At 47.8% G+C, this 11,841-nt stretch overlaps 1 protein-coding gene across 1 annotated transcript; it reads right to left on the bottom strand.

The window, feature by feature from the left end:
* Window positions 1-1,885: 1,885 nt before the first annotated feature.
* LOC123043684 (B3 domain-containing protein Os07g0679700) lies at window positions 1,886-9,421 on the bottom strand. The gene is made up of 12 exons (XM_044466207.1): window positions 8,917-9,421; window positions 8,058-8,139; window positions 7,871-7,972; window positions 7,066-7,805; window positions 6,794-6,890; window positions 6,135-6,309; window positions 4,675-4,751; window positions 4,178-4,591; window positions 3,996-4,045; window positions 3,752-3,865; window positions 3,113-3,180; window positions 1,886-2,937 (listed from the first exon to the last, which is right to left on the bottom strand). Exons 1-12 carry the CDS (start codon window positions 9,051-9,053, stop codon window positions 2,141-2,143), a joined length of 2,853 nt encoding a protein of 950 aa, XP_044322142.1. The 5' UTR covers window positions 9,054-9,421; the 3' UTR covers window positions 1,886-2,140.
* Between the last annotated feature and the right edge of the window lie 2,420 nt (window positions 9,422-11,841).

Below are 11,841 nucleotides of genomic sequence, written 5' to 3'. Positions count from 1 at the left end.
AAGCCCCCAACCCAAATACAAACCCCAGCACATGATATTTTCTTTGTTCGAGGAGATAAGTGCTTGATAGGACAATGAGACTAAATGGGATATATCATGTACATGGTATGTATGTACGTATATGTTGTTATATGTCCATTACCTGAAGATTATTTCATCCCATGTTTGCAGACTTTTCTTTGCAACATTTCTTATGATGAATTAGACTGATTGCTTGAAAACTCCAATGAAGTTGGGTAATTGATATCACACCTTTTTTCAGGTGGGTAATGAGTAATGTGCGCGCGTCCGGCATGTGCATTCTTGAGGCATCTAGTTTTAAGTCAGCTTCATAGGCGTTGTAGAGTGTACAAAACACTTTTTATTATTAGAGTGGGGAAAGCATTTCCTCAAAAAATTAGCTTTATCGTTATAATGATGGGCTAGTACAACTACGATAGAAGACAAAGGCCGAGCAGAGGGCATGGAGTCATGGGTCCACCGAGCTCCTCCCCGCCAACGGATCCTCCTCCCGGCCTCCCCGCTGATGAATCGTCATTGTTTCAAGTGATTTAGCTTGACAAGGTTTCAACTGCAGACTGCAGTTTAGAAGGCACTGGCCTGCTCAAACTCAGACAACCAACTATTGACTTCAGTGCTTATGCTTCAAGAGCATCTCATTTCATCATCATAAATATCAGCCATATGGTCCAACAATCCGTTGTCATGGCACAAATAAACTAAGCATTAGGTTTTTCAGGCACAAGACATGAGGATCAATGCTTGAAGGCTAATCACTCAGAAAGCGAAGTTAGTTAGCAGACGAGTGTCTTTCAGTTCCCCCCTGCCCTCATGTTTCTAGATAATTTTCAAACATAGAGATAAAAAACTAAGCTAACCTTTGCTCCTGAATATTCTTCTGGTTCATTTTCCAATATATTGTTTGGTTGAAATGTACTTCGAGGCAAAAGAAGTGGGAATATCCATCTCTGCTGGACCTGAAAAATGTCATCAGGGTTAACTCACAGTGTATTTAGTCCCATTGGAAAAAGCCATGCAGCTCAACCATGTAAGCCAACAGGCTACCGACGATGATATTTAATTGAATTATTGGATGTGTCATTTTTATTCCATGCATTGACATAAGTACTAGTAATATTTAGAATCAGATCAGGTTGAAACTTGCCATCAAATTTGGGCTTCCAATTCACACCAGGAGCACTATCAATTTGTGCCGACTTTCTAAGGTGAGGCTTCATCACTCTGAGTTCAGGACCAGAAAGGATTGAGGATTTAAAATTCTCACCACAAGCGTCTCTATGATGCCCATTAATGAAGTCGCTGCCCTGCGGATGTTCAGTTGGAATTAGGAAACATCACAATTACACATATATAGGATATTGGGGACTAGGGAAAATAACCTCCATACTTCTTGTAGGTCCCTGATCTGGGGGCGTGAGCTGCTGCAGCCCCGGCGAGCTGCTACAGGGGATGGGCGGGGCGCGAGCTGTTGTAGGCGCGCAGTGCGAGGGGCGTGCGGGGCGCGGCTGGGGCGAGAGCTGCTGCAGACCGACGAGCTGCTGCGGGGGGCGGGGTGCGAGCTCGCTGCGGCACCGGCGCTGCGAGCGGCGGCCGGAGGAGAGCCGCGGGGCGGGCGCGGTGAGCTGCGGCATGGGGAGAGCGGCGGGCGGCGAGCAGGGCGGGCGGCGGACGCGGCAAGCGCCCACAGGAGCTCGCACACCGGGTGTTTGACTGAATGACACGCGGAGATGTCAAAAATGTGTCTGCCCAGGTTGGGCGCATCGGCCGACCCAATCAAAAAAGCAGATACGAACGGGCGACCCAAACAGACAAAAAGCGAATAAAATCGATGTCTGGGTCAGCCCGTTGGAGTTGCTCTTAGGCGTGGGGTACAACACCAACCAGCCAGCCACCAAGCTGCCTTTCATACCAACCGAGCTTACAACTTTAGTACAAACGAGGTTGCACAGCCCTGTACACGTATGTTACACCAACACGAGGAAACCCTATCATTTTGATCTTCACATCAAAACGCACCAGCTGTTCCTTGGGGAAAAAAGGGGTAAGCCGATCATACACACACACAAACAAGTTACAAACACCCACCCACTAACACAGGCGCGCGGTCAACAAGCTCAGGTCAGGCAGCAGCGATGTCACTGGCACTGGCAGCATGGCCCTGGTTCTCACCGGCTGCCTCATCGACGGCCATGTTATCGGTGGGCTCCCGCTCCTGCTCCACCGGCACGGCACGCCCCTCGTCGGAGGGCCGCTCTTCGCTCTCCATCGGAGCGGGTTGAGATGGGACTGTGGCCGTGCCGGAGCTGCTCCCCTGCTCCGCCGCCAGGCTCACCAGGCCGTTCTGCTTCATGTAGCTCTCCAAGGGGCGGTTCGCAACCTCGAGGAGGCTGACCATGCTCACCCGGGGCTGGCCGCCATGCTGCTGCTCCTCCTCGCGGCTAGCGGGGTGGAAGTTGAGGTCTATGTGGCCCTTGCTCGCGTCGGCCTTGTCGAACATGATCACGTCGCCGTCTCGCATGGTGTCCACCGTCTGGGGGGACCGCGACAGGTTGCTTCCCTCGGGCTCGTCCCTGCCCACCCAAGAGATCCTCTTGCTCGCCTCGGCCTCCTCTCGCTCGGACTGCCGTTGCTTCTTCCTCATCATGAGCGTCTTGAAACGGCGCCTGACAGTCATGCACACGTTGCAAGTGCACGCCGGGTTGTGCTTCGGCCCCTTGCCGCTGGGCGGCTGGATGCACACTATGCAAGTGCAGCCGGGCCGGTGCCGGGGGTGCTTGGTGGTCGTTGCAACAGAAGCAGCGCCTTGGTTCCCGACCTCCCCAAAGACTGCGGCAGTGGCCAACGCGTCAAGGCTCGACGCATCCATTTCGGGGATGCTCTGCTTCAAGAAATAGTTGCTCTTCCGCCTCCTGATCTCTGCAGTGATGGTTAGCCTTTTAGGTTCTGTTCAATGGTGATGTCTTGTGTAAACATTTCCTCTTTCCATTTTTATTTTCATTTTTACTTGTCGCAAGGTGAAGCTGCCCAAATGTCCTTTCTTTATCATGGATATCTTGTACTCTTGTTATCAGGGCTAGCAAATAATGCATACCTTCGTACTGCTGGAGAATACTTTGTAATTCCTTGTGGGCTAATTCTTCAGGTGCAGAGCAGGAACAGCTGCATATTGTAGCAACTGATTTAAGCACAAGCAGCTAAGCAGAATGTGAAAGCACTATGAAATACGATGAAAATAATATGAAACACTAACAAAGAGAGGATACAACATTATTGCACTGGTATGTCTGCAAAAGCAATGTAATTATAATAGAATTATTTCACATTGAGGAAAATCGTGATGAACACAGGGATAACAATAGAGAATTGTTTCAAGGCTGAAGAAGTAATAGCAAACAATATTCTGAATAACATCACAAAATATTCTGATTGTATTTAGAGTTTTAGACTATTAGATAGCTCATGAGTAGACAGTATTAGATACGCGATGCTACTATGTTTTTCATAGACCTAATCAAGATATACTATGCAATAAAGTAAAAAGGTTTTTTTTAGCACAGAGTAAGAAGGTCCATATATTTTCAAATAGACTGATTCCAAAAAAAAATCTTTTCAAATAGTTAAACCAGCAAATCATTCTCAGGTGGTCAGTCAGAGGAGAAAACAGAGGTTGTTTAATTAAAAGAAATTTTTGCTCGGATATGGCTCCATCACAAATGTGAACTAGTATTACCTTTTTGGATCCCATGTGTTGTCAGCACATCTCCACTTGGAGGCAATAATGACATTAAGAGGCAGACGACGCCATTTTGAGCAATCATCACACTGAATCCATTGGTCTTGTTCCCTAAATATACACAATCAGGTATTTGCACAACTTGGTACTATTGAAGCTAAAAACATAAACTTCCATATGATTTTCTAACATGTTGGAAACTAGACTACCATGGTATTTTGTTGTTCGTTGAGTTTCTTACCCTGTAGAACGACTGGTGAAAATTGATCTCTTTGCAAAGACAGGAGGTTCCTGCATGTACGTGGTAAAGTTAGAATAGGTTCAGTTATCGAAGTCCATTGCTGAGAACAAAGAGTTGTCTTGCTAGGCTTCCAATGAAGGGTGCCTTGAAGTGCTGGAACGTGAAGAATGAAGCCAGCTTACATCATATTCTTCAAATTCATAGTCCTCAATCATCACAACTGTTGGTTTTGCAGATGGAGCAGGACGCAACAACTCCTGAGCCTCTTCCCAGGAAAGCTTCAGTTCCAGGGCTTCCTCGTTATCCATTAAAAGCCTCCTGCTTTTGGAACCAATATTGCGGCTTTTTTTGTGTAAAAACTGAAAAGACCCCTCATCTGGCCTGCCACCAAATCTATCTGCCTTAAGCCAACTAACCTCCCCATCAGCTGAGTTGGCATGATGATCAAATAGAGAGCTTGGCTGGAGATCTGCAGCTCCCTTCATTGACTGAAGAAATCCTGAGTAACCACTTACTATGGATAGATTCTCATTTGTGTTAGAAAAGAATGAATCACCGAGAAGGGAACCAGTTGCAATGGCTGAAATCTGTGAGTCCTGTGTAGAAGTAACATAAATACATTGAAGTAAAGCTGGAGGCACAGAATAGGGAACAGAATTGCTTTGAAATTCAAACTTACTGGCAAACTGACAGTGTTTGTGGCCTTTCGGAAGCCCATAACAAGTTTCCCTCCAGGTTCTATCCGACTGAAGGTCACTGTAGACAATGAAAAACACCAGTACATATAAAAATCTTCCCAGTAAAATCACATACACCAGTACATATAAAAATCTTCCTAGTAAAATCACAATACTCCCTCCGTTTTTATTTACTCCACATATTAGCTTTGACTGAAGTCAAACTTTTAGAAAAATATATGAACATTTACAATAACAAAGCTATATGATGTGAAAAATTATTCAATGATGAATCTAATGGTATTGATTAGGTGGTGTATATGTTAATATATTTTCCTACAAACTTGTTGAAAGCTTATAAAGTTCGACTTTAGACAAAGCTAATATGCAGAGTAAATAAAAATGGAGGCAGCACAAAGAGCATGGTATAAGCCAATAATTCTATGCAGCATATTCACTTTATATAGCATGGAAACCATGTAAAGATGACAAAGGTTACTGAATCATGTAAGAGCTGTTGCTGGACATGAAAATTTGAGACAGAAATACAGTGATATGGATACAACAAAAATACAATGAACACATGTTATATATGTCACTTGCACTTGTCCATTCCATGATAACTGGCAATGCGTCTAGCTTAGAAAGTTGAAACTGCTTAAGGAGATTCATAATTTATCTCTTTACTGAAGTAAAATTTTATGCTTCGGTTGCTTTCCCAGTAAAAATGCCAAAGTAAACACAAATGTTCGATAGAATAAGATTCACATAGGACCATTTTTATTCACAGAATTATAAAAATACAGGAATACTCCCTCCGTCCGAAAATACTTGTCGGAGAAATGGATAAAAATGGATGCATGTAGAGCTAAAATGCATCTAGATACATCCATTTCTCCGACAAGTATTTCCGGACGGAGGGAGTATGGAAAAATTAGGTATTGGTGTCATGATACGTTGAGTCCTACAGGAATTGAGAACCCTGGGATATATAACAAAAATTGCTGGTTGCACCACAGGAAAAAAGAGGAAATATTTTTAAGGATTGGGTGTTCGCTATTGTCGTAGACACAAAAGGACCTAAAGGGAAATTTCCATTGGAATTGCATGTGAATTATTCCATAGGAAAATTTGCTATGGTTCCATAGTTCTCAGTTCTACAAATCAAACAAGCTAAAAAATTCCCAAGGAATAGAATCTTGCAAAATTCCTATGGAACTCCTCTGAATGAATGAAGCCCTACGTAAAATCAAGCTTAAACCATGAACATGTGCGTGATGCAATAGAGCAAGCGATGCTTATTATCATACTCCCTCCGTCGCAAGATAACTGTCATGGCTTTAGTTCAAATTTGAACAAATTTGAACTAAAGCCATGACAGTTATTTTGGGACGGAGGGAGTATATAATATGATAATAAGATTCCTCAAAAAATCATATATAAGAAATAAGTTGCAAATCACCTGTATCACCAGCTTGTAATTGTAAGGACTGTATGCATGGTGTAACACCCTCCAAGACATACATTCTGCTGTTGTTATTTGGCCAGAATCTGAACTGAAAATGCCATTCTTTGCCTTTTGCATCTTGAATTGTCAAGGGACGACCTTCTGGCTGAGAGATTGGTGGAAAATAGGCCTACATAGAGTACCTCAGCAACTCAGGATTATAGGGGAGAAAACTTATATATGTTATGGGGATATTATCAAGCAGTTTGCTGACCGACATCACAGCAGCTATGTGAATGGCGCTTTCTAACCATGAAACATGTTTCACTTGAGCATTTAGACAGAAGTATCACCAATATAATGATGTTCCCATTCTAAATACGCCATGAGAATGCAAATAGGCAAAATAGCAATGGACTAAATGCTAATTAGATTGACTTGTTGTCTGTGTTACAACAGGTTTTCTGCATTGCTTATTTTCATTTCCAATCAATCTCTTGAACATAGGCAACTGTGCTTCCCCAAACTCTAACATCCGGGAGCTCATGGTGCTCCTTGCATAAAGATTTTTATCATACAGATTATATGGCAAAGTGAAATAGAAACGTGTGGCAACAGCATACTGAATTATGAAGAGAAAGCAGAAGGGTTGCTATACAGAAGAGACATATCACCTCGGCACAGGCTTTTGGAAGAACAAGTCGTCCTATGCGGCCTGCATCACTAGCACTTAGAACCTTCTCAAACAGTGGAACGATGGTTGAATTCGAACTTGCAGCAAAATCCAGTCAAGGAACACAACACAATATCAACAACAAAAACAAATACACAGCATATTTAAGACGCTGCCTCTCCTACTAGATCAACTATGCACCATGTAATTTGCACGTAGATAATTTAAGCATCAGTGTTGCCAAGGAGTTGAAAAAACAATATTAAAGGATACTCTCCAGAAATTTGCTGCAGCTCTTGATCTGTTATTCTTGGCCAATACCGTGGAAGTAATTGATTGCGACCCCTTCCTTCAGCAGGTGGTCTGGCAACACGAAGATGTGGAAAACCATCTCTCATTGGATCGAAGGCAGCACCTTCGGCAACCCTTGATGGTCTGGTGAGAAAATGCCGAGCCCTCTGCGCATGCTGAAATGGAGATAATGTGGTAGCAAGTTCTCTTCCTTCAGAAAACGGTGTTGTTGGTGACACCATGGGTCTTTCCATAGTTGAAGTAGCCTCCATCTTGTTTCCATTATTAGCAATGCCTAAGCTCATACTGAGGCCTGCCTCTGAAATTGATTCACTTGTTGTGCTATCGGCTGTAGGGTCTCTATTATCATCTCTTCGTGTACACTGGGATTGGGGAGACTCTAATGCACTCTGAGGCCTAATTAAGAAAGGCATCCTTCCCATGTCCCCAATACTGAGTGTTGGTTGCTCCCACTTAATCTGCCTTGCGCCATTTTCAATTTCCTTTTGCCTCAAATTGTTACTGCTTTGCCCGATTTCCAAGTTTTTTACCATGAATGGATGATTGCTCTTAGCTATAATAGCAATATCATCATTTCTGGAATCGATCATAAGGGACGGTGACTCCAACGGTCTACCTGGCAACAACTCATCGCTTTTACCAAAGAGTCTCTGGTTATTTTGAGGAGGTAAAAAAAGCTTTGGAGCCACTTGACATGAAACCTGCAGAAAGAACAATCAGCTTTGGAAAGAAAAGAAATGGAAGATGACACAACAAAGAAACTTACAGGGTGAGCTCCTGGATTTTTCATGCAATTCGCGCATTGAACTCCTCCGCTATCAAGTAGATCAAAGGAATTCTTCGAAGCAACACAACCGCAATGGAGACGCTGAAACGGCGGAGCCCCTTGGAATTATCGTTGTGAAACAGTTTGGTTGCATATAACTCACAACATGTGTCACAGTCTCACTCACCTTCCCACAAAACGAACAGTCCCTCCAACCGGACTCCTTTTGGTGGAATATATCGCAGAAGACAAACTGCTCGAACGCCAACCTGAGCGCAGAAGAAATGATATGGTAAATATCGACAGGTCCAGAAAATTGAACTGTAAATTGGTAGTAACAGTAATTTCCTATGTTGCAGGAAAAACAATCTTCAAATACTACTAGATTAAACATGTTTCTCCCGTCATCATCGAAAACGAACCGCAAGAGAACTTCCATTGTCACAACACCTAATAGTTACTGTCAAGCAAGCAGCAAGTCTGAGTCAACCATACAGGCCACAGAGGTGACTTTCACCAAGCAGCAGGCAATGTTTCCTCAAGCAAGCACCAACTCTGAGTCAACCATACAAGACACAGAGGTGACTCTTACCAATTCGGTCACAACTCATAAGCATAGAGGATCGATTTCCACAATTAAGCTGCTGCAAGCAATTTTTGGGTCGGCCCTGAGTAACTGAACGATTACACAAAATCTGAATTCAACATGAGCTCTACGCAATCAGGTAGTACTAACTATCTGTTCTATGTCGCTGGTAGGTATCCACGCAGGCTACAGCGAAGTCAACTCCGCTTTTCTGAAAAACTGCTGCTACACACGCGCAAGACAAAAAGGAAATCCACAGATTGCCCAACCGCAACAAGGAACAAAACATCGTCTGCCCGAGAGGAAAAGGCGCGGGGGGCAAAGGCAGAGCATCGAGACGAATCGATTCGTCCAGCCGACGAGCTAGCCAGCGAGCCAGCCATCCCGTTCGGAACAGAGCAGAGCACGCACGCGCAGAGAGAGCAGGCGCGGTGGAAGGGAGGGAGGGAGGGAGGCGTACCCGCACTTGTCGCAGAGCACGGCGAAGCCGCCGGATCGCAGCGGCCAGCCCTTCCTCCAGTCCCCCGCCCCCGGGGCCGGCGCGCCGCACGCCGCGTTCATGCACCTCGCCGCCGCCGCGGCGCCCATCCCCGCCATGGCCGCCCGCTCCGCTCCGTCGCGCGCGGAAGAGTCCGCCGCCCTCCCTCTCCGATCAGGCTGCTGCTGCTGCTTGCCCCCGCCGAAAAGGGAAAGCTGAGTCCACCTCGGCCCACCGCATCACCCACCCGCCCCCGCCCGAGATACGGAGGGAGAGAGGGAGGGAGGGGGGCTGCGCGCGGTGGGGGAGGCGTAGTTTTCCGCTGGATGTGGAGAGAGCAACCGACGCACGCACGAACGGGCGGGCGATCGGTGGCGACTGGCGCATGCGGTGCGGTGCGGATGCGGGGAAGCCAAGGGAGGGAGGGAAGGACAACGACGAGATGGGGGATGCCGGAGCTGCCTGCAAGCAGTACTCCTACTACTACACTACTACGAAAAGCAGATTGAGGAAGGAAATCCTTTTTCCTCCGTAAAATAAAGCCAGCTGAAAGCAACGGCCGGGATTTTTTAGGGGCGAGGCGAGCGAGCGTGGCTTTTTGTTCCTGTGCGTGCGTGCGTGCGTGCGTGCATGCACGACATGCCGTGCTTTTTCTATGGTTTCCGCCCCGCTGGCTGGCCGGCCGGCAGTTGTGCTGGCTGTTGCGCTGCGTTGCTCCCCTCCACGACGTCGGCTCGGCTGCGGCTCGCAGTCATGGGCGCACATGCCAATCGGCGGTGACCAGTCGTCAGGCCTACTACTACTATCACAGCCAGGCCAGGCCTTCACTCGTTCATTTCTCTATTGGTAGGAGTAGAAATGAGAGGAGGCACATGCTTTTGCGCATGCCTGACGGGGCACAGGGCTCGGTTTAGTTTATGGCGGATTGTTCTCCCGGAAGAAAACAAAAAGGAGACGATGAACTGCATGCGTGTCTGTGCCTCTGCCTCTGTGCTCTCTGCGCTGCGCTGCACCGAATTCAATGCGAGCGAGGAATTTTAGAATGCCAGCCAGTCCAGACGCCGGCCCGCCCGCCGGCCTTCAATGCCTCCGGCTCCGGCGCCGGCAGGCGGCCTGTGACGTCGCCTTCAGTCGGTGCGGCCGAGTAAACGCCGCACGCACGTTTCCAGCCGGCCGCGAGCGCCTCCTCTCATGAAGTGCACAGCCGCTCCGGCGCGGCACACGCGCGCACGCATCAAAGAGCTCACCTCGCAGCGAGCGAACACAGGGCAGAGAAAACGCAGCACAGGGAGAGGGAATTGAAGGCGCTCGCGGTGGCCCGGCCGGCCGGCGGGGCCCGCGCGGTGGCCGTCGCCGATGATCGGGGCAGAGGACGTGGCTCGCCGCGACGTGGACCGGTGGGGCTCGCAGTTTCCCGCGACGTCACGTGAGCACTGCGATCCCCCGCGCGCGCACGTTGCGCCTGTTGCCTACGTCGCGCGCATGCCTGGACGAGATGCTGGCGTCTACATGCACGCATGCTGCCGTCGGCCTCCGGCGGCTGACGCGTGGGACCCGGCGCGTCGACGTCGGGCTGTACGACCGGTGAGGTGGACGTAGAGTACGAGCGGAGCAGTGGTAGTACGTGCTACGTAGCCAGCGTCTCCGTGGCCACGAGGTGAGCGCGGCTACGTGCACCCGCCCGACATGGCGCACATCGCCGACGGCGACGGCCCGGGCGCACGGGCGCCGCGCCGGGGCCCGCGTGGAGGCGACCGGCGACTGTTCTCCTTTTTCCGGCGACGGCGACCGTTGCGTTGCGTTGGCGGGACGAGTGGAGAAACGAGGAGCGCGCATCGGGAAGGAACGGAAAACGGGGCACTGTGAATACGTGACGTACTATTATATTCTCGTGGCGTGGGTGTGCGTGGGAGGGCAGGTGATTCGGCAGTTGGTGGGGCCCGTGCTCGGTCGTGTTCAGTGTTGGAACAGTCGGGTGATTGGCTGGGCTCAGAAATGTGAGGAACGGCGCAGGCACGTCGGTCGTCCGGTGCGGCCGGGCGTGTCGGCCCGCAAACAGGCCTCCAGTTTCTTTTTTTTTAAACATCCGATCATATATTAATTAATTAAAACGTCGTTACAATCGTTCATAACAGCAGGCGCCACACAGGGCGAAAAATTATTAAAAAGAAAACCATCACATCTATTATCGAAACTAAATTTAGCAATCTCATGCGCTACTGAATTGGCCCTTCTATTTATTTTTGACAACTTGAAGTTTCCGAGAAGCCTGATGATGCTAGGTGCTTCCTTCTTGAGGTCTATGAGCAAGGATCTGTCACAGCTTTCATTTGCTAGGAAAGAAGCCACGAACGCACAATCAGTTTCCAAAATAATAGGAATGTTAAGAAAAATACCTATATAAAGCCCGGCTAGGCATGCTCGAAGCTCCGCTTCATCCACACTAGAGCATAACCCAATGAAGTCCCAAGATGAGACAATGATGTCACCCGTACAGCTCCTGGCCACCACCCCAACGCTCGCGACACTTAAACTCTTTACAAAACTTGCATCGACATTGATCTTGATGTGGCCAAAAGGAGGCGGCTGCCACACCTCTCTGGACCTCACAACAGTATTACTTGCACTAAAACCAGACACCACCTCTTTTCCTTTGTTATTGGTGACTACCTCATTTGTAGGCTGACACGACGAAAATGCCAACCAGTAACTCTCCAGAAACATGGTGGATCCTATAACAGTTTATTTTCCTTTCCCAAAAGTCAACTCATTCCTTAAGTGCCAAACTCGCCAGAAAAGAAACAAGATGTGCTCCCTTTGCGAACAACTTAACTGGTCTAATAAAATAAGTAACCAGTCAGGCCCAGTATAATTAAAAGCCTCTTCCCCTGGCAAATTCCACATTTT

The sequence above is a fragment of the Triticum aestivum genome, chromosome 2B (assembly GCF_018294505.1).
Source record: "Triticum aestivum cultivar Chinese Spring chromosome 2B, IWGSC CS RefSeq v2.1, whole genome shotgun sequence".
Classification (NCBI taxonomy): Eukaryota; Viridiplantae; Streptophyta; class Magnoliopsida; order Poales; family Poaceae; genus Triticum; species Triticum aestivum.
This window is presented reverse-complemented; position numbering and strand designations above follow the sequence as displayed.

Bases quoted from the DNA above. Each gene is read 5' to 3' on its own strand.
- LOC123043684 (XM_044466207.1), bottom strand. From the start codon at position 9,053: ATGGCGGGGATGGGCGCCGCGGCGGCGGCGAGGTGCATGAACGCGGCG. The intron at 3,866-3,995 runs GTAAGAAACTCA...GTGTATATTTAG, and splicing joins TTCACCAGTCGTTCTACAGG to GGAACAAGACCAATGGATTC. The intron at 3,181-3,751 runs GTAATACTAGTT...TACAATATGCAG, and splicing joins AACACATGGGATCCAAAAAG to CTGTTCCTGCTCTGCACCTG.